The 23548-nt window shown below is 40.2% G+C and overlaps 1 protein-coding gene across 2 annotated transcripts in view; it reads left to right on the top strand.

Annotated features, from left to right (window-relative positions):
• The first annotated feature begins 2300 nt into the window (after positions 1-2300).
• gpc1b (glypican 1b) overlaps positions 2301-23548 on the top strand; it is a 60153-nt gene continuing 38905 nt past the window's right edge. Inside the window, exons 1-3 of one of the 2 annotated variants that reach the window (XM_005476262.4) lie at positions 2301-2431; positions 2601-2689; positions 2823-3405. In XM_005476262.4, coding sequence (XP_005476319.1) covers positions 3231-3405 — 175 coding nt within the window. In that variant the 5' untranslated portion in view covers positions 2301-2431; positions 2601-2689; positions 2823-3230. The remainder of the gene's footprint in view (positions 2432-2600; positions 2690-2822; positions 3406-23548) is intronic. The other variant, XM_005476261.4, reaches the window with a different exon arrangement.

Below are 23548 nucleotides of genomic sequence, written 5' to 3'. Positions count from 1 at the left end.
AAAGGAAGAAACTTCACAAACTGTCTTGTTGCCACAATGGATGCCACAATCCTATTAACACACCGTGCTTGAATTCGGTAAGCTTCTTAGGGTGACTCATTCTTGCACGTGTGCTTGCAAAGACAGACTGCACGGCTAGGTGCTTGACTTTATAATCATGTGACAACAAGACCGAAAACACCTGAATTCAAAGATTAAGATATTTGGCCCAATACTTTTCTCCGCATAGTTTATTTATACTATGCTATGTCTTTTACACGAAAAGACATTTAATTTGCTGCAAGTTTTCTCTGAAGGAAAGCGTAAGAATTTCCCTTTAAAACTATCCAGTTTCGAACCAAGCGCGAGGGTTTTTTTCTCGGAAGATGTAGTCTAACAACTATAGTATTTCTGTAGAGACGCAATTGTAATTTTCACTATAAACCCCCTTTGCGCCCTGAAAATGCTCACCACATAATTACTGCACAAGTAGGCTAAAATGAGTGGCCTCTCACCCCATGCTCTCTTCTTTCTTTGCTACCATTCTGCCTCCCCTCATCTGCTCTCCCCAGTCTCCTCAACTTCCCCCAGCATCCTGCTCTTCATTAGGAGGCCTTTCATGGTCAGAGCCAATAAAACTTCAATGAGAGGCAGCCTGAAGAAAACATGGCTGTTCTGTGGCTTTACTGAGCATTAATTACATAATCTCGATGCCAGACAGTAGAGGGCCAATCAGTTCTCCGACAGCTCTGCCGACCTATGGCCACATGTGGGTCCCAGTCAGACACATAAACTCACATTACACACACCAACCGCCTTTGACACAGACACATATACACATAAAGGTCATGCATACACAAACCCATATATAATACTGGCTGACATATTATTGCTGACACACTTTGAGCCCACCAGACTTATTAACCTCTGGCCACATGTGCTTAGCGCTGCCTGCTTTTTCCCTTGGAGCAACAAGAAAAGTGAAGCAACATTATTACACATAATTAGCGAGTGGGTTCGGTCTGCTGTGTGGCACAGAGCTGCACATTCCTGAACTTCTAGCAGACTAACTGCAATAGTGATTTTCCAAAAAAAAAAAAAAAAAAAACTCCACACATGAGCAAATATGAGGAAGACACTTGACATTGCAGAGCGAAGGTGTAATTCATGCCCACTCACTTTAGAGCTGCAATAATGGGCAGCGAGCGCAGCCATTTGTCAGTCGGTGATATGCGAGATTCTGTCCTTTTTGTTTGGACTCATCCAGTGATGAGGAACAGACTAATTATAGAGTCACATTTCCTAATGGATTCATAAACATAGTCAGTCTACATAAATAGAATGATTTAGAGGCAGGAAATGACTGTGCATGCCATGTGGCTCTCTCTCATTCTTTCTCTCTCTGCCTTTCAGTTCGGTTTTTCTATCTGTCAAACGATGCCCACTTACTGCACGGACTGCACGGGAGTGTTTTTTTCCCCCATGTGTCGGTGAGATGATTTGCAGAGGCATCTTCTTGTGCAAACAAGCCTTTAAAAAGCATCTCCCACGGGACTGACACCATTAAACACTGTCTGATTCAGTTTCACGCACTGAAATGACTAATGGGATATTATTTTAAGTAAGGAAACTGCATATGTCTCTTAATTTATGTGACACAATGTAAATCCAGACATCCATATCCTTGACTAAGTTGAAGGCTTTTTGAAAAAGTTGTGTATTGCATTAAAACACCCCACAATGGGGTTTTTTTTTTCAAACTTCATCTTATGCCCACGTGCGTGGTTATTAGGTGTGGTATGAGGTTTGCACTCTTCTAACAGCCCTTTCTATTCCTGGCTCTCTGAAGGAAGGAAGGAAGGAAGGAAGGAAGGAAGGAAGGAAGGAAGAAACACTGCCTGCAGTGTTTGAAGTCACCGATCCTATTAAATCTAATGAATAAACTTAAAATGTAGATTATCTTTTCAACTTCTTTTTGTTATTTTGACATCTATGCTACCAATAGGGCGTGAAGGGTCATTACTTGACATATAATAAAGGCGTTGTTGATGCCCAAAAGGTCACATGAGGCTTAAAAGCAATTTAAAAACATTCTCGGGCTTGTTCATGGATATTAACACGTACAGAAAATGAAGTTAACGAAGGCATTCAGCGGGTGACAGGTAAGCCGGGAACGGCATCAAGGCAGGTAATGACTTGCTGGCGGAGTAATTGCACCTTGAGGAGTGATGTACACAGATGCTCTGCAGACTGGAGGAGACGCTTCTCAGGGTTGACCTGTATTGTGGGTGGGCACCTGGGCTCAAGGGCGGGCCCACAATTCATCTGTGACACCCGGTCGGTGGCTAACAAGCTGTCAGAGGCGTAGAGGACGTTCTTTAACTCACCTTATCGTGCACAGACTACCAGGATGCCCCGGAGGCTTCACGAAGCTAAACAAACCTGTTAAACTGTAAGTTTACTCTGAAACGTGTCCAAAAATAACTAATAGATACAACAGAATGAAACAAAAATTGGAAGAGTATCATGAAACCTATGCGCTCCCCCTCCTCTCTCTCTCTCTCTCTCTCCCTCGCTCTCTCCCCCTTTCTCCCTCTCTCCGCCTCCTTCTCATTCCACAGAGTGGCAGCGCTGGCACAGCATCGTCCAGAAACCCCTGAGCTGCGGTATTTGCCTCTGTACATCTCTTTACACAGCTCGTCACCGGTAGGTATGAATCAACACAACATAGCTGCGTGGTTTTTAACCAGCACGATGCAATTTTGACTATTTTTTTTGTTTGTTTCTTTGTTTTTAAAAGCTGCTAACGCGTAACCTGTTTTCTTTCGCCTCTCTCCGAGCAGGTAAGCCAAAAAAGAAAAAAAAATTAAAAAGAAAAGACAAGAAAATCATTGGATATACGAGAAAAGAGACCCGCGCTCATTTTGGCGATCTGCATGAGAAGATTAATTGAGGGGGAAAAAAAGAAAAAGCTCCTGCCCTCTTCACATCGGCCAGCTTTAGAAGTGAGAAGAGACGGGACCTCTGCGCTTGGAGGAATCGCTCCTGTGCCGGCAGCAGTGTGCGGAGTGCAGACACAGACTTAGCAGACGCACTGAAGGGGCAGAGGGAAGACAGGAAGGTGGAGGATATTTTACGCACAACAGGGCCAAGCAACCCCAATTTAAAGAAGCCGGGAGTCTGCTACTCGGAGTAGAACTCGGTGTTTGGTCGGATTTGCACTTGACTGAGTCCATAGACACAATTAGACTATGTGGTCGGCCGGCATGGATTCCTTCATTATAGCGGCGCTGGCAGTGTGCTCTCTAACGGCACCAGCTTATGGGGACAAAGGGACGAGCAAAGCCCGGAGTTGTTCTGATATCAAGGTGTTTTACAAAGGAAAGGGGTTCCTTGTGGAAGATGTCCCTCAGTTTGAAATATCAGGTAAGCTTTTGTTCGTGTTGTGCGCACTACACCTCATCTTTACCCCTAAAACTGTAAATGACACGCAAAAACACGTTAATTATACCCGTAAGAGCCACACAGCTGCTTTAAACAGTATCATATTCTCTTTGCAAAATCCCTCTAAGAATGGTAGACTGATTGGGACAAAGTCACCACTAGGTTGTCTATATCCAAGTTGTGTATAAATGACATTGGTTCACAAACTCTTAATTTTGTGCTCACAGAGGATCTACAGGAAATTGTAACTCAACGGTGCCTTCATCAAAAAGTTTTTCGTTTTTTTTCTGGTGTAACTGAAAGCAGAGAAGACATCCATCTTTCATGTCACATGGTAAAGCACAAGGGCTCTGTATCTCTTAAGATGAAACACCGCTTTGAAAAGATAGTAAGACAGCCCAGGCAATCTGTCTATTTGATTCCTGATCAAAACTATGAGAAATCATCCCACACTCAGCATTTTGGAAACACAGATATATGATATGCGCTTCACTTTCAGTTTTCCTTCATTAGAAAAACAAACAAAAAAAGCTGCTAACTCCTGAAGACACTCCCTAATTCTGCCTCTTCTTTAAACAGTGTCATCCTCTTGTGGGGAACTGCCAGCCTATAAATTGCCAGTCACTTGACCATGTGCTGTAACCATGCAAATATGATGCTGCTCACTGTGTCATTCAGGGGCTGATGTAAGGCAGTCACAAGCCTCTTTGCAGTTTAGATGATTGCATGTTTGCCTCCCCTGGAATTCAGTGCAATGCTTTCAAGCATATAAACACACGCACACACACACACACACACACACACACACTTTTCTGCTCTACAGTTACAGTATCACACATGCAAGGACAGGACATCTATGCTCATGGCCCCGTTTTTTATGCAGATTCAAATGGAACATCACTCACTTTTAAACTCTTTTTGAACTTTTTCCATTTCCGCAGACTCTGAATGCAGCGAGTGCCTTTCAAAAAAAAGTTTGTAAAAAAAAAAAAGAAGAAGTAGATGGCAACACATACAAAGCAATCTACTCAATTTACATTTGGATTTTGCAGAAACACACCTTTTCCTATCCCAGATTGACATACACTATATATTTTTTCCTCCACTGTCCAATTCCCCATCCTGAGAGCCAGCAGCAGCAGATAAACTCACCTCCCCTGTGAAGATTGAGAGGTTGGTCAGCACAGACTGAACAGTTCTGAGACAAGAGTGTCACACATCTCACACCATTGACCCTTGCACAAAACTGTGATCTGTTTTCCTGTTAAGTTCTAACACAACACAGTGTGGTTGCAGAAAAAAAAGGGGGTGATGTGATTTAGAGAACTCAGATATTCTTTTTAATCTCTCTTAGTTTTCTACTTAATGTTGAGCTCTCTCTGAGAGGCAACAGAATGAGTGTGAATGGGGAGCACGATAACGCAAAGTAGGTCCTTTCAAGTGATTACACTCTTAGGTAGGGTAGTTGAAATGATCAAATTTGACAGTGCTGTAGTAAGCAGATGAAACTGTAAAAAAAACATCATCACTCCATTTATCTTTAGTTAGCAGTGAAGGCCAAGTGGTAAGTGGACACTTCTCATTTACTTGACAGACACACTGAATAAATCAATTGACGGAATTAACACCAGCCCTGGTTCCTTAGAGATACCCCCTTCTTCTAAATGTCTGTAATCCATAATGCTTTAAAGAGGGAATCTGTCTTGTCATGACATTAACTGTATCACTTGTTTCAATCAATGACGTGGAGCTTACTTAAGTTTGGGGTCAATGCCTCCTCAGTGAGAGAGGAGAGGGAGACACAGAAGGATGAGAAAAAAGACAGATGAGACAATGGATAGGCTTTGCACATCAGCAATACTTTCCTTGTGTTTCTATGTCTTTGTTCTCTAGCATAAAATACACTTCAGATGCTCCATTGAGGCATTTTAAAAATCTTGTAAAAAAAAACCCCCCAAAAAGTAGGATTTAATTTATTCCTCCAAAACATGAGCCGCTCGAATGCTGCAGTTGATCTCTGACATTTGCAGAGTTTGTTTCCTGCTGTGACACCGGGGTTCGATCAGCGTAAAGTATTGGCTGGGCCTGACTCAAGGTCACATGCTGAGTGACTCAGTTTTGGGAGGAAGAGTTGCATTCCAACTCTGAAAATGATGTCCACTTTCAGTACTTTCAAATCGTTTTTTCATGGCCACTGCACAGTTTATGAAATAATTATTACTCAGGCACAGAAAGCAGCTCGTGGAGTTACGAGCCAAACACCAAATTTCTTTTTTAAGATGCATAAATCTTGAGCATGGAGTGTGGACATCTAAGTAAATCAAATTTGAACAAGATAGACAAGTTCATTTCTGTTAATTTGACTTTTTTAAGGCATTAAGTATACATGTGCAGTAAATCTGACCTCATATCACAGGCTCCATCTGATTATCCTCAGTCAGCAGTGAATAAAGATTCCTAGATATCACATGGATGTGCCTCCTTTAACATCTTGGATAGTCCCCTATTCTTAAGTAATTTGCCCTGCAGAAAAAGCCACGAGGAGGAGAGCTATTGAGTTAAGGGTGAGCTGTTTGTTATCACTGTGTTGACGTAATGCTTACTGGACCATGGGGGAACTATAATTTGAGCTCCTTAAACAAGTTCACAGGGGCTAAAGTGAGCTGATTGATGCTTTTAAATGAGCATGATGATGCTATTTCGGCTCTGTAGAGTGTAATCAGTTTTGGAAACAGCTTTTTTTTTTCATCCATGTTTACCAAAAATGGATGATTGATTTTTATGTCTCCTCGCTGCGCTGCCCCCTCCCTGTCCCACCCCATCATTACAGTCTTGATGACTTATCCTGTTGTCTTTCAGGGGATGACATTCTTCATCTCTCTGTGTTTCTCTCTCATCGGCTCTTAAAGAGAGAGGCGCCAGGCACTCTTTGAAAGCAGTTGGCAGCCACCGAGCGTTAGATCCTCAATGTCACATAAGCCTATACAAAGAGACAAGCTGTATGAGACATCTGCAGGAAGGCTGGTAACATTTTGGTATGCCATTGATTTTCCCATGCTGTATTTGTGTTGTTGGTTGCTGGTTGCTACACACTGACTGTGAGTTGCACAGTGCTCTGGAGTGTCATTATAACCAGTGTTTGGCTAATGATACAGTAGGACTGCTATTTACCAAGGCTGCTAGGAACTCTTCTTGACTAAAGACTGGCTTGTGGCTGGAAATATGGACTGGTCTGTATGGCAGCCCACCATGAGAAGTATGAGAATGTTTTGAACTCAACAGCTTCACTCAGAATTTAGGGGGAAAAAGTAGCACTGTAGTTAAAAGCTGGCCACTCCTCTCATCTCTTTGACTGAGGCTAATATTAAAATACTGGCTGCTAAGAGTGTTTGCTTCCCCTTACTCCTCTTTTCAGCCAGAGGTTAAATGTAGAAGAAGTCCATTGCCAGTAAAAAAAAAGAAAGAAGAAGAAGCTGGCAAGCCACAGAAAGGCTGCAAAATCAACTCCACAACAGCAAACGAATAGTAAATGGTGAAATTATGGGTGCTAGTATTGCTTACTATCTTGAGCAGCACTATTTTTTGTATGGCTATTGCAGAGGCCCATGTTCAAATCTGCTCTGGGGTTTTTATGATAGGACTTTAAATTGTCCTATCATAATAAAGCCTAAAAAGCCTCCCAAAGTAAATGGGTTTTTTATTAAAATATAGATTATATTTGGAAAGTTGCAGTAAGACGCTTGTGGTGGTGTATCATTTATGCACCCTCAGCAATGTACTCTCATGCCAGTAAGGATAATAAAAAAATAATTTGACAGTCTTACAGATTATTTGGACATCATTGTCCCACTGTGTTCTTATTAGCTTGCTCTCAAGTGGATGCATTATGTTATTGTAACAGCAAAGAGCTATACTATAATGAAAGTGCGTTTGCAGGAAATGAAGACAAGCTTTGTTAAGCACTTTTAGTACTTACTTCGCACTATTGAAATATTAGTTTTACATTTTACATTTTCTTTGTTAGTTTCCTTCGCTGTGAAGTTTATAATGAAACCACACTCAGCCAGAGCAGTTATAGGGACTCTGTTCTCAGTCTCTATACATATAGCCATCAAAATAATTGCACTGTGATTTCATTTTTACGGAGTGCAATCAGACCACATTTTGTTCAAGATATTTTTTGTTTTGTATGGTTAATATTTGTGGAAATAATTCTTTAAATGCAACATCTCAGCTTAAATACACGTGTTGCATAGATGTGGCTGCAGGTGGACGTATTCTTGTCACGTCCATGTCCACGCAGGATTGTCAAAAAAAATAAAAAAATCGGTACTCAGACACTGATGGATTCTAAAAAAAGGCAATCAGATTACATTAGTCATTTGCAAAAGTGTCAATACCAGCAGTGCAGCCTTTAGCGTTTCCAGTTTGCACACTTCACAAATGCACGCAGGCAGGCCTGTCTCTTCACTACCAGCTGAAGTAGTTGATGTTCACAACACTGAACAACACTTTATGTGGAAATTCTAGATTAAAGTCAGTAAAGCTTCGGTTTTAACAACACTGAAGTATTGAATAGTTCCCATAAATGTTAACTGAGCTGGCACACGGGTTTAACTGTTAGCTCTTTAACTGTTAGCAGTTACCCCATAGCCACATTAGCCATCTGTTATCATTAAGGCAGTGGCTAGCAGCTAAGGCTAATAATAAAATGGCAATGTTAATGTTGGTGCTAGGTACCAAATGTCTGTTCTGTCTGTCTGTTGATGGCAATTTAACACTATCACACTCGTCATTTTTTTCCCTTGGTACTGACAGTGGTATTAAATAGGTTGTATTGTTCTGAGTATCTGTATTGAGTTTGAAATTCTACTAATATGACAACCTAATATCTTAAGTTACATGTTTTTTAGGTGTATTTGGCTCATTTTTGCCTTAAGTATCCTTACGTAGTAGAAAAAGAAAAAAATATCGTTTTTTTCTTAAATTATTGATGGTAATCTCACTAGGTTGAATTTCATTACACTTTAACACTAACACATCCAACATTGCAAGTCTGCAATGCACAAGTTATACTAGCATGGAAGCCGGATGGATAAATGATCACATGTGTAGTCCCTTTTCTATAAAGGACTCTTTGTAGATAAAGGGACTCAGCAAACTTAAACATAAATAGAAAATACTGTGTGTGTTGAGATAAGTGTTAGCCCTATCTCTAGCCCTTATCCCCACTGATGTGGTGTTCTTATTCTCCTTATGCTGGATAACTAATTGATCACACAGAATTACATATGAATGGAACTCATTAACTGACTCGAAGATAAGAGAGCTGAAGCTTATTTGAAGGTTGATGTCAGCATAAAGCCCCATGCTTCTGTTGGTCTTCCTCTTCAAACAGATTAAAGCAAAAGCAACAGTTGTTTCAGTATCACAGCGTGCAGGCTCATAACTCTGCTGCAGTTTAAAGTCTGTCAATTCCTGCATCTGGGCTCCTGTCTGTGCTTGTTTGTGTGTAGCACTGGAGTGTTTGTGAGCGTGCATTTCTGTGTGTGTGTGTGTGTGTGTGTGTGTGTGCTAGTGTACCAACTGAAAACACCAAAGTTGTTAAATGCTGAAGTCAGTAAGAAGCCTCTTGAAGCATTAAGCCATAATGGGCTGCAGGGAGCATGAAACAGACCACAGCATGTTTGAAGTTCACAGAGGGAGAGAGAGAGAGAGAGAGATGGACTGCTGACTGCTGACTGACTTGGCCTGCCCTGGTTGGTCTGCTTGGTTTTTCTTGTCCTGCCCCGCCCTCTTAACTGACTGTAAGAAAACTAAATAAATAAATATAACACACAAAAAAAATGATAAATTATGACAAGGAAAACGGTTAAAGGAAAACAACCTCTTTTAAAAAAGTCCTTATGTAATCACTGTTTATTCTCAAAAAGCCTGTTAGAAACATGCAAATCTGCCGGAGGAAAGCATCAACTACTTAATTTGACTCATTTTTTTGGCAGACTGGTATAACAGCTGACCAACCTACCGTTATTTTTGCTTTCATTCCTATGACTAATGTCAGAAAATTACAACTATTTCCCACACCTTGTAAAAGGTAAGAAATTGAGGTGCTCTGAGAGACTGGCGGCTGGCTTTTAGAATGTGATGTACTACCTTGACAAGCATCATCTGCTTCCTCTCTGACCTACATGAGTTTCACTGACAGCCACCACTTCCTCTTCTCTCATCTTGGGCTCCCCTTGTCTTATGTTCACTGTCACATATCAAATGCGAGAGAAGGGCTTCACATGTAGAGCCCTCTATATGAAAGCACACACAGAAACAGCAGACACACAGATGACAGCACAGATAACAGGGGGTCTCTTTGCATCAGGCATGTGTGTGTGTGTGTGTGGAATCAGGGGCTTGTGTGTTGCTTCCCTCAGAGGGCTGCAGTGTGTCGGTGTATGATTCCTCGTTTGTCTTCAGAGGAATTGGTTGTGTCAAAAGGAGAATTATTCCCTCATCACAACAAGCTCCTTCAGTGTCTCTAGTTGTGTGTATGTGTGTGTGTTTCTGTGTGTGGAAGCGAGTGGGGGTTAGTGGAGCAGGGAAAGGGGAAGGTTGGTTGCAGATGTGTGTGCACATGTGTACCCGGTGTCTCCACGAGCCTAGAAGTGAATCTTCATTTGTGGGTGTGCCTTGAATGTGTGCACCGTGCACGGCTCCTAGAGTTTAAAAACTGCTTTCTTTTCATTTTCTGTCCTCATGTGCAGAACTGTGTTTGTTCATGACTGCAGACATTTTTATTTTGCTTTTTCTTCATTTGCGTTAATGCGCATGTGTACCATTGCCATGCTGCTGCGACTCATGTCCCCTCCAGCGGTGCTTTCTTTAGTTTAGGCGAGAATTTGAAGTGTCAAGGATCTTGCTCCGGCTGTATGAGAGCGTGCTTTCTGTTACTCCAGCTGCTTCAAACACAAACCAATGGCTACTGCCGTTTCAACTGAGGTCGTGCAGTATGATTTTCTTTCTTTTTTTTGCAATGTGACACACCCTAGAAAACACATATATTCCGTCTGCAGGTGTGAACCACAGGATATGCTGGGAGATCTTTGTACTTCAGCTAAGACACTCCTCAGAGGGGAAATCCTATGCCTATACAGCATTAGAGCAACAAATTTAGTAGATGCAAACGCATGTATGGAGTTGGAGTATTCATTTGACTGTTTGATTGTGATTACCAATTTATTTGTCCTGATGATACATTTATCTGTTTATTGGATATTTGGAGCAGATTTCTTCACAAATAGTGATTTCTGAAGAAAGAAAAATCTTCAGCTTGTATTTAATTTTATATTTTATTGATTGATTTGTTTTCCTGAGTTTAGAAATCTCACAGGCTGTGCATGAATCCCTGAAATAAATAATCAATGAAACCTATGAAAAAATGCAGATTCGAGATTACAACAGCCCAAGATGATGATCAAATTATTGTTTTTTCCTACAGACCATCCCACTCCCCAAGATGTTAGTTTTAAAGCAGAGAAAGAATGCACATGTGACTATCAGCTAAGTGTTGAGCCATATGACTAGGAAATGCTTTGTATTCCCCTGCTTGAAATGATTTGTGTGTGGCAGCTACATTTTCTCACTAATGCTTCTTGTGAAGCTTCGGCACACTCCTAAGCGCTTCCTTCACAGCAGATCCAGTTCTGTATACGCAGTATAATTAAAAGAATCCATGGAAACAGCTGTCAGGCTTATATCTACAAACATATTGAAAAAGCTGAAATGGGCGTTTAAGAGAGATTGTGCCAGTGAATAAAAAGAGAAAATAAAAAGTTGGTAAAAAAAAAAAGAAGAAAGAAGTGAATACCTAAAATCTGTCCAGTGACATCTGTCATGCACAGTAGAAACTGAATTAATATTGCGCACACACAGGTATAGCAGTATGCATATCCCACAACTGCACACCTCCTTTTTATTAGCGCACTGAGGAAAACATAGGCGACGTCTTTGTGGAATGAAAATAGGGAGAAACATGACTGCAAGTTATTAAACCTTCAGCAAGTGCACATGTTTCTGAATCAGTGTGTGTGAGACGCAGGCTTCCCAGGTGTTTCTCGAGTTGTGAATATCCTCTTTGTCTTCGTTTTCTCATCCTCTCCCCCGAGGTGTAAACATCATTCTCTGTAATCCCTTCCACGGAGCGTGTTTCCGTACTTTGGATGCAGACGCGTTGCCGCATTCTCTTCTGCTCTATCAAATCTCCAGCTCTGACCTTTTAAAAAAAATTTTAATTGGTCATTTGGAGGATTTTTTTTAGCTGCTATAGGCAACTGCCTGCACACAATAGCTATTACTGCTTTTTTTTTGGCATTCATAATTTCCTGAAGATTTTCTCTCAGCGAGATAAACTGTTTCACACTATTTTCTATTACTCTAATTATTTCCTCCCGCTGCATACTTCCTCTTTCCCAAAGTCTTTTCTGGCTTTGAGCTTTTATCGCTCTCATTCTTTCCATATCTGCTCCTGCAGAGGAAGTTGTGAATTCATTTATTTTTCATTGCAAATTTACTGCATGTTCGCAGATGCGCTGCAAAAACATCGCTGGTTTGCTTCTGTTGCTCGTTTGTGATTTTCATGGCTCCATATGGCTATATGGTTGGCTCTATAGAAAGTCAAGAGCTGCGTTTGAGTTGTCTGTCCTCCAAGCTTTAGTAGAGAGATGCATAAACAATGTGAGAAGAAGTACAACATGTACTTTCTTAAACATTTCATTTGAATCTTTTTATATTGAGGCGAAGATTTTACAATATTTTAGAGAGAAACCCAACAATCAAACCAGTTGTGAAAAAACAACAACAACTTTTTAACATCTTAAAGAGAACCCGGCCTGTGCTTCGACTGGTTGATGAGAGGAGAGTGGAGAGAGAAGAGACGTGTATTTAGAAGCAACAAACAGTAAACGGTGGACAGTGGGTTGGCCCAGTAATAACAGATTATTAGCATGCAGCTTAGCTGGCAAAGGCAGATGGACACATAAGAAAAATGACTAGATAGGAGTTAGGAAACCAGAAACTATGAGGGAGAGACAATAAGACTTATCACATGCAATAATGGCCTATAAATTCATAAAGAGCAGAAAAGTAGAGTGTCTCATTTTGAGTTCCTGGTAGTCAAATCTATAGAAGTGTAGCATTTATCAAAAGGTCAGTAATATAGTAACTGTCACACATAGCACGCATGCTGGGAAGATTTCAGCTCTGAAGGATGTATAGATTTTTCATGAGTTATTTCAAATTTTTGTCAATAATGTTGTAGGAGGGACTGCCACTACCATGGGTTCTGCAACACAGATAAAGGTTATTTGCCACTGTGCACACACACACACGCACACACACACACACACACTCACACACTCACAAATGTAAAAAAAAGCACAAAGAAACTGTGTGCTTGCCCTGCACACTGAACTTTAAACAACTCAAGGAAATTTGTCTTCTTAGCTCAGTGCACAGCACAGCGTCAGCCGTGAAGTCTCACTGTGTGTGCCATCCGGCCCCAGCACGCGACTGCATAAAAGGGAGAAGTTGATTAGCAAAGTCGCAGGAGGAGTGCCAATCACACCACAAGGTGCTGCTCCCCGCACTACTGTGGCCCAGTGCTCTTCCTGCACCTTAACTAAAAGGCACACCTGCAGTGTAAAAAACAGTCATGTGGTTTTCTTGCACATGATCAGATTTTTTTTTAAAGTGTGTGTAAATTTTTATTTATTTCCTTTTATTTCTTAAGGAATAGATAAATATATGGTGCAATATAAGTTCCTCCTTTTTTTAAAGTAAAAGTGGAAAGTGCAGAGGGCGTCTGTCTGCCCGACAGAGACTGGGAGCTGGTACTACAGAAGGGGAGAGCCTGATAACTAAAAGGCTCTGCTTCACATTCTACTTTTGGAAACTCTAACAACCACAAGTAAGCCTGAATTCTGAGAGCAAAGTGCTCTGTTGGGATAATATGGTACTAAGAGGTCTTTTTATATGATGGAGCTTGGCCATTAAGGGCTTTGAATGTAAGGAGGAGAATTTTAAAACCTTTTCAGACTGTTACTGGGAGCCACTGAGCAGAACTTAATATGGGAGAAAAATGATCTCTTTTTCTAATTTCTGTCAGTACTCCTGCAGTCGTGTTTTAGATCAGATGGAGGGCTTTTATAGGGCTATTGGAACATCCTGATAATAAGGAACCACAATGGTCCAACTTGGAAGTAACAAATGCATAGGCTAGATTTTCAGCATGGCTCTGACAAAGTGTGCTCCTAATGAATAAAGGCCATGCGATGATTTTTTAAAATAAACTAAAGATCTGGCTATGGCTGATCAACGACTTCTTTATTTAAAAAAAGTATTAATGCCATTTTGATTCTTCCTGTAAATCTATTTTCCCACATGCACTTTAAACATCTTCCTTTGCTCTTAGTTTGAACGTGTTTACAGTGGAAACTTTCAGTTTAGCAGTTTTAACAGACTTTCAAACTCCATGATCCCACAGCATGTCTGCCTCTCCATCTGGTACATTTTTGGAACCTCAACTTTCTAATTGCAATGAACTGCAAAGATCACTGGCCTTTCATGGCATTAGTTCTTGCAGCAAACAGGATACTCAACTAAGTTCTTCTAAATGTGCACTTCAGTCTTTTTAAGATCTTTGTCTTCTAGTTTCTGGTAAAGCAGTTTCTTCCATTAAAAAAAAAAAAAAAAATCAGAGTCCACTCCAACTCTCATCTTCTGTCAGATTTAGTGCTTTCTAAGCACATTCTTCTCCATTTAAATAGTGAGATCTGATTCCATGTGACATCATTTGTCAAGCATTATTTGTGGCCAAGAAAGGCCTGAGTAGTTCATGGTGGTTTGCTTATTTGGCTTGACCAGCCCTTGCGATTTAATTTTGGAGGTGGAGTGACTGTCTGAAGATGGAGGAGCGGGAAATGACCGGAGGATTACTAAGACCTTGTGAGAAGAGGGTCGCATAAAAAAGCTCATAATTACAGGGGGAAAATGTGCAATTACTGTCAATTGTCATCCTGGTTGCTAGTATAAGATTAGTTTTTATTACCCAAAGCTTTACCTCTATGGCTCCCCCTCCCCACACACACACATATCACCACCACCACCACTTTTCTGACTCACTATTCATTTCTTCTTCTTCTTCTCTTTCCCGTCTGTCCACTCCCTTTACCAGCCAATTTTACAAACTCTGGTCAGTTTCTCAGTGTGTCTCCCTTTTCTTTGCCTGTTTATGAGCATCGTAACCTCCAAATAGACATGCCATATGAACCACTTAATTGCTAGTAGTGCTCCTGTATATCTGTCTGCCTAAAAATAAGAGTAGGAGAAAGCCAGTTTGGAACACGTGTAAGGAAATACTGATATGTTTTCATGCTATGTTATAGCTGCTTGGCTCTATGCAACTTGGCAGCACATGACTGAACAAAATGCTGGAAAAGGGCTTCCTCTACTGTACCCTGTCAACACCCCCTTTTTACTCTTCTCTGCTTGTTTATTGAGGAGGGCAAGCAGTGAACAAATGAACTTGCCAATTACAATGACTGATTTAGCTTTCCCCAGCTTCTCTTCAGCTCTAACACCCAACATTATAGTTGGAATCACTCATTAGTGTTTCATTTGTCTTATTTCTTGTCCTTTGCAGTCTTCATCTCTTCTTCCCACCCTGCAGAGTATTCTTGCATAAATATTTTACATCTTCCCAGTGAACTCTGTCAACCCTTAGCGCATGCCTAAATCACCTATTATAACATATAAAATGTTGTTAAATCCGAGTGTATATCAATTTTATAAGCACTCATGTTAGACAACACATACTAAACTAATTTGTGGCAATAGAAAGTTTAAAAATAGCATTATTGACATGGCAGAAAGAAAATGCTTTACATATAAAATAACTGTACCGTCCGTATAAGTCAAGCTAAATCGGACATATTTCTAAATGATGGATGATGGAGCATGAGTACAAAGATAAAAAGTCAAACAAGTAAAGTAAAAAAAACATGTTAAAGCATGTATTAAAGACAGTTGTATATGGTACGTTCTCTTACCTTACGGTAGCATTCTGGACCACCTGAAGTTTGGAAAGGTTGTGTTGAAAGAAACAGGAACACAGCCAGTTTTAAAGCTGACTGGAATGTAATAAAGGCATGGCAGTAGGAGGCACGGATAGACACAGTCTTTCATCTTACGCTGTTCTCCTCTGCAGCCTGTCTGAAACTCTCAGCTGACTGAAAATATGCAGAACGTGATACAGTGAGTTCGGTATCTTGCAGCAGTGTATTTCGGCTGAAATCCCTGACTCATCAGTGTCGTATTTGACACCTTGAGGGAAGCTCAACTGTCTTGCACCATTTGTGTCCAGTGACTTTATTGGTGATTGTAACAGAAAGCTTTGTCAGAGATAGTCTAGCATCTCTGCTCTTCATTTTGTGCCTGAGTGTGCGTATTTAGTCCAGGATCTGGTTTAAACTAAAAGCCTTCTCTTTAAATCTTTCATGCTCCTGCTACCGTCCTACTGAGATAAAAAGAGAAGCTGAGAGATGATTCAAAGGACTTATAAATCATTACTTTTTCACACACGTTCAGTTTCATTATGTCATTCTTCATGTGTGCCATTTTTGCATTTTAACTAAGAATCACGTCTTTTATAGCCACTTGATCTTATTATCTGTCTTGTTACAAAGAAAAGTTGCATGCTGCATCATTTTTTCATCTTATATACGTGTGTATGTCTTTGTATTTGTCTGCTTTGTGTGTCCTCTTAAAAAAATGTTATGAACAGCAACACTGTGTTGGTAAATCTAGCTGTGAAGCAGCAGTAGTGGCAGCGCTCTGTCATACAGTCTGTCCTTTGCGTGTCCCTATACCGTGCACCCTACTTTCCCAGCAAGCCCTAGCAGACTCAGTCCCAGCCCTGAGGCCCAGGGCATCACTCAGTCAAATTGAATCACAAATCCTTTTGGGCAGAAGAGGCTGTGGCTCAGGATGAATGGTTTTGGTTTGTCATGTCATGTCTGCTGATGAATGGCCAGGGCCTAGAGGACTGAAAGGGCTGAACCAAGGTAAGTGGGACTTGTGTAGGTCATTTCCCAGGCAGATTTTGGTCATCATATATTCTCCTTCTACAGACTGAATTCTTTCATTCTTCAAAACTAACTTCTATATATCTATAATTACTAGTTATTATAGTAATATATATTTAATAACACAATTTTAGATTACTTTCCTGTTTAAAATGAACTCCTTGGAGAAAGTACATTAGGCTGGGGGAAAAGGCAACAAAAGAAAAAGCAATGTTCCTGTTTTTTTACTTTTCTTTGCAATAAGAGAAACACAAAGAGAAGTTCTGATGTTTCATATTGTGATGCTTTCTCAAGAGAGTTGTGCTTTTACTAGGATCAACTCTATTACTGTAGGAAGACACTTTCTTCTTAAAGCTTCCATTCATTTTTAGGCTCCTAGTGTTTTCAGATATGACTTTAGAAATTAAACTTACCTTTTTTTCACCCCTCGGGCTCTCACTTCCTCTTGTCAGCTTTCCTCGCCTTCTTTTACTCTTTGCTCTCTTCACATCTCTCTTGGTTAGCTTGCCATGATTAAGCACAGCTGTCACACTTATCCAGAAGTCACTCTTTTTTGAATTTTTATATAAATGTGGTCCGCTATCTTTCTCATTCCCTGGCCCTGCTCACTTTGAATGATGTCTAAATAAATGAAAAAATGAAGAAAAAAAAAAGAATAAATAAATGACTAAATTAAAAAAACAAAAACAGAAAAAACCCAGACTACAAAATAACTAATAATAACCTAACTCCTCTGTATTACTCTCTGAGGTAGTGATGTGTAGCCTCGGGTTACTGAGGCGGCTCAGACTATGGGAAACTGGGCTGTGACACTGAGCTGATAGAAACTTAAATTATTTGCCAATGTCTGTGTTTCACCTCAGCTAGCTGGGTAGGCAGTAAACTCACACACAGTACCTTGACGCATACAATTTGCCCTTTGCCTTCAGTTTTCCTTTCTGTAAATTCAGGAACCACACTGTATACTTTAATCACTCCATGGCTGATGAATAATAATACGAAACACTCTGCTAACATTAAATGAGTGGTTATCATACTGCTAATTAGCAGCTTTAGACTATAGCAGTATAAATGAGGGATACTTCAGGGTCACCTGATCCAGCCTTAACTATAATCTTTATCAAAAAAGGCTGTTTTAACTCTAATCTTAAAAGCAGAGAGGGTGTCTGTCTCCTGAATCCAAACTGGGAGCTGGTTCCAAAGGACAGGAGACTGAGAGCTGAAGGCTCTGCCTCCGATTCTACTTTAAGACACTCTAGGAGCCAAATGTAAGCCTGGAGTCTGAGAGCAACGTGCTCTTTGAGATTAATATGCTACTGGGAGGTCTTTAAGATGTGACAGAGTATGATTATAAAGACTATATGTGAAGAGAAGGAATTCTGGATTTACAGTAATAGGAAGCCAATTAAGAGAAGCTAATATTGGAGACATAAGGAGAAATATGATCTCTCTTTCTAGTCCCTGTCAGTACTTGCTGCACCATTTTTTTGATTAATTAAAGGCTTTTTAGGAAACAGTCTGATAAAAATGAATTACAGTAGTCTATCCTAGAAGCAGGGAATGCATGAACTAATGTTTCACCATCACTCTGGGACAAAATGCTATTCAGTCCTACTTATTTGTGTAAAATGCGTGTTGAAGGAAATATCCTGAGCAATGATGACTCCAAAAGTCCTCAAAGTGCTACTGTAGGTCAAGGTAATCTGGTTAGACACCATGTTTTTAACATTTTCAGGACCAAATGCAGTAACCTTGACTTTGTCTGAATTTAGAAGTAAGAAATTACAGGTCATCTAGGTATTACAGACATGCCTGTAGTTTAATGAATTTGTTATCTGGCTTCATAGATAAATGTAACTGGGTATCACTTATATAGAAATGAAAATGTATGCAGTGTTTTATAATAATATTACTTCAGGGAAATGCACATAATATAAAAAGTATTGGTTCCAGCACAGAACCCTGTGGAACTCCGTTTCATGTGTGATGATAATTTCCCATTTACATGCACAAAGTCTCTCATTGCATGTGCTCTTTGACATTACATAGACTTTGTTCTACTGAGTAGTGTGACAGTTAAAAGACCACATAATATGTGCTCTTACATAAAACTCAACAGGGTATTATCTGGAAAACAACTTAGCTGAAGAACAAAAATTTGTGTATATTACAAAATAATACCCACAATAACTTTTTAGAAAGTAAAACCATCAGCCTTTTTCTCTTAAATTTTGCATCTCTTAAATTCATGTAATTTGGAAGTAGTTATTACTAATTTTTAAAACACCACAGAATGACAAATGGGGCCAAAATCTGTGTTTGTATAGAACATTAATCTACATTCAAACTAAACTGATTGTGTTTAAAAATGCTATATTTCATATTAACCTAAATGACTTAATGATATTTTTGTGCATACTCTGTTGAAAGTTGTCCTTCAGTGATGAGAAACCTGCTGCCGCTTCTCTGTGATCATCAAATCAATATTTTAATCAGTCTAAGCTGTAGCACCTGTAATTCTTAATAGCCTTTCCTATCATGTCATTAACAGGAAAAACATTTGTATAATTATACCGCCATTCAGTCATCACCAATCACAAGTCGTTCCAGTATTAGGTTTTATAACTTGGTGTCTAAATTTGGGAGGTTTTTAGTGAGAACGGATCCTTGTCAGGATTTCCTGTTCAAATTTGCTGATGTAGCAAATGATGGATGGAAGAAAGCTTCTGCTCTTCTCTGACTGTTTACTCACAGATTAGATTCCAATCTCTTTCAATTAAGCTCCTTGGGAAACACACTCCTGGTCTCTCAGCATCCCCGTGAATTCTTGCCATCTGAACCCATCTGCCACCCAGTGAAACACATTCACAGCAGCAGGCTCAGATGGCTAACTGCCCCCTTAACTGCTGCAAAGTCTATCCACAGAGAAATTATCATTTCACTGCAGCACAGTTAATGAAACGCTTTAGGTCGGGGAAGAGGAAATGGATGGAAGCGATTTGAGCTTGTGCATGTGCCTCTGTTTGTCCTTGTAGAGATCCTTTCAAGGCGTGGCTGTCTTTTTTTGTCTGCAAGATAGCGCTTCATGCTTGTTTAGCAAACAGAGCCTTTTGTGATTTCGGATTTCCAGTGAACCTCTATGCATTTCTGTGGTGTGTTTGTTCTCTTGAACTGCATGTGTCTGTGTGGAACATTGTGGAGCAGATATGTGCTTTTATGAGCAGGTCTGTCCTTGTAGTTAAACCCTTGTGTGGCCCTTGTAAAGGCATTTGTTGAGCAGTGCAGCAGTATTAGGCGATATAGACATCTGCCCTGGCAGTCAAGTGGTGACTACCCCTGTAGACAGCCACCTTAATAACATTCTGTCAAGTTCATGTTCCTTTTTCTGAAGTAAAAAGACCTTCTCTTTGGCTTTGACTTTTCTCTTTTCTTTCCCTCTTTTTCAACCAGTCCATGTCCTTTTTTTTTTTTCCTTACCCAAGATTCTCAGTAGGGACCGCTGTCTGTGAGTTCTAACTTCCCTCCTCTTCTGTCTTCCCTCTTTCTAGCCCAGGGCCAGCTTTGATGTTCACTGTCTTTACTCTCTGAAGCGATGCTGCTTTGCTGCAATGGAAACACCCGCTCTCTCTCCCCTCTCTTCTGCTTTTCTTTTTTTGCACTGTAGGTGAAAAGAAACCAGCCTTCCATTGTGACAACACTCTCCAGCCAGCTGTTAGATAACTGCTAACTAGGAATAAAGCTGCAGTTCCCCTATTGCCACCAGTTACTTCGCCCTCCTAGTAGAAGATTTTGTATAACTGCTAATTAAACGTTAGCGACACACAGATTCAGGACTTTTTTAACAACTATTGCAGTGTTTTTTTTTATTTCTGGGTAATGAGCTCTTACAATTGTACTGTACAAATGATATATTGTTATGAAAATCAGGACATCTACATCAAAGGCTTACACGGGCGCACATAACACCTGCTCTATAAATGCACAAAAGTGCACATGCATCAGATCAAAGTGGAGTCCTATGTTTTATGTATGGCTGCAAATTTCTGTAAGGATTTTTTTCAGTTGCTGGATTATGTGTGTACCTTTCTCTCTTCTAATTTAAGGGGAAAAAATCCCCCATAAAGATCAAATGGGGCATGAACTTACATGCCTACTTTGGCGTAGCTCAGTGGTAGCTGACAGATCTGAAGTTAATTAAAACAGTTTTTTGTCCATTGACTGATGCCAGTTCAGTGGGATCTGGGTTGTTAGATGGGCGTGGGCGGAGGGCACAAGCTGGGCCACACAACGACGGGCTTTGTTAGAAGTTGTGATGCAGGAAAAGGCTGCAGATGTCAGGCAAGATCTGACTTCACTCAACACATTTATGTCCTGTGGACTTAAGAGCATTCACCTTCTCACAGCTGGATGGGAGGAACAGGTGGTGGCACTCTAATCCGAAAGAGGAATTACATTCCCTGTTAATAATATGGTGGGGGATAATTTGGAGTAAAGTATAGCTTATTATATTACCTCCTTAAACAGTCCTTCTTTCTCAGCCTACTCTGAAATGTTAATCAGTTTATCAATATAAAATGAATTACATTTTCCAAGAGCAGCATTTAAGTTTTTAGTCTTGCTTGATGTATATGAAGCATTTTTGTGCATTTTCTTAGTTAGTTTTTCAATGTGTGTGCGTGATTTCATGAAGTTGCGATAAGCTGCAGGGCCATCCTGATAAGAAAGTCAATATATGCAGTTCATAATGTTGAACAATTCCATTAGATTAAAAAATGAAAGTAAAATGTAGTTTTAGTCACAGTCTTCTTACTATTTAACAAAACTGTATAATATTTTGCCGATAGAAACCAATTATAATGCTTATAGAACAATATTGAAATAGAAAATGGGTCTGGGTTCCAGAGTATTAATAGCTATACGCACACAGAAGTTTAACAGTGATGCTGCCAAACACATCCTAACCCATGTCTACTTTTCAGTGTTGTCAAGACTTCTGATGCATCATGGCAGAAAATCATGAGCTATATAACAGAGAAGGATTTTAATTTCTTTTCTTTCCTCATTCTCTCCTTTCTTCCTGCCAACATTTCCCTTTCTGTAAATTTTTTTCTATCTCAGCCTTTTCTCCTCCTCCCTCTCTGGTTGGATGGTTAAACCATCCACCCTTTCAGCAAAAGCCTGTGGCCTGTCTGTCTCCCTGTGGCCTTCTTCCCAAATCTCTCTCCCACCCTCCTCCTCTGCCTTCATCTCACTCTGGGTGGATAACCATCTACCCTTTCAGCACAATCCAGCTCTTTTTTAATGACTGTTTCCACTGAAGGAGGACAGTGGACAAGCTTTGTCCCACTCACTGTGATGCATTGGAGCAGCTGAAGGAAAATGAAAAGTCTATGACATTTTGAAAGAAACCAACAATTTGATCTGTTGGTAAAATGTAATAAGATTCCTCTCTGTTTGTCCCTTAAAACATATATGTTAGCTAATATGTGTGCTGCAATTTTCCCACGAAGACCTACAGTACTACAAATGTTTTGGACAGCACAGACTTCAACCTCTTCTTCTTACACTTCTTCTACTATATTGTTTTTTTCCCAGGAATTTATTTCCTAGTTTCTGCTAAAACCATACATGCCCATGTATTACATGGCACCAACTGATTATTTGAACAGCTTACCCAACATAAGGTTGTTTGAAGGCAGAAGCCTCTCCCACCCTCAGTCTATCACACAGCTAATGCTAAGAAACAAGAAACAAGCATCTGTGTAATGATAGTAGTAAAATCGTCACTTAACTGAGTAGTAACATTTTTAAGAAAAAAAACAAATCCAACACTTTAAAAGCAATCTTTGGGAAAATCTGATGTCTTTAAAACTGATAAAGGAGCAACTTTACCATACCCTAAAGCAGCGGTCCTAAACCTTTTTTGCGCCACGGACCGGTTTATGCCCGACAATATTTTCACGGACCGGCCTTTAAGGTGTCGCGGATAAATACAACAAAATAAAACTGGTACCGGTACCGAAAAAAACAAGATTTATTCATAACACGCGTGAAAAGACCCAGGAAAACCTGAGTTAACGATAAAAACGATAACAAAATAATGCTGAAAACCGATAAAAACCCTGAAAACCATACATTTCACACCTGAGCCTCAACTCTCGCGGCCCGGTACCAAACAACTCACGGACCGGTACCGGTCCGAGGCCCGGGGGTTGGGGACCGCTGCCCTAAAGCACAAGCAAGACAGACCTTTAAGTGTAGTTGGAAAGAAAACCAAGAAATCAAGGCAAACAACAGAAGCACACCTGAAAATATGACGCCAACAGGCATAGGGGGCTTGTGGAGGAACACAATAAAAGAGTGTATGACAGAGCAAGGGACTCAAAAAAGAACTGAATGACAGAGGCAGGCAGAGCACAGAGCTGCTGCACTCCCAAGTTCACGAGTGCAGCTTTGACAAGCATTTAGGTTTTCTTGTTTCATAGATGAAACCATGAAAAGCTCTCTTTCAGGCCTGGACTGAAATGGGGATTAGACAGGGGAGTGACAGATAGAAACATTCCTTTACACATCTTCTACATTTACCTGTCAGAACATACAATGAAGCTGCTCCCATATGGGCAATATGCCAGAATTTTGAATTCTAGAGGCCTAATAGGCACCATGTGGAAATCTTAAACACATACATGCTCTCTGGCTTTGTTAAGGTGCCTTAAATTCTTTTAAGGCACCTTGCCTTTGGTGTCATATGCATATGTTTCCCATTTAAAAATATATACATATATATTCCAGATTTAGTTTTTAGCATCAGAGTTGCATATTAGTTTTAAATTCTCATGGATGTAATTTCCATTACAGCTATAGATAACAGCAATTTTCTGCAGTTCTCACTCATCAGTGACGAATGCTTGGATTTTTTTTTTTTTTAGCAGAACATAAATTCTCTAACTACACATAATCTGCCCACTGCCCCAGTAAGCAGTTAGGGAACT

This window comes from Oreochromis niloticus, linkage group LG18, assembly GCF_001858045.2.
Source record: "Oreochromis niloticus isolate F11D_XX linkage group LG18, O_niloticus_UMD_NMBU, whole genome shotgun sequence".
Taxonomy (NCBI): Eukaryota; Metazoa; Chordata; class Actinopteri; order Cichliformes; family Cichlidae; genus Oreochromis; species Oreochromis niloticus.
The sequence above is the reverse complement of the archived record's forward strand: the minus strand, read 5'-3'. Positions and strand labels throughout refer to the sequence as shown.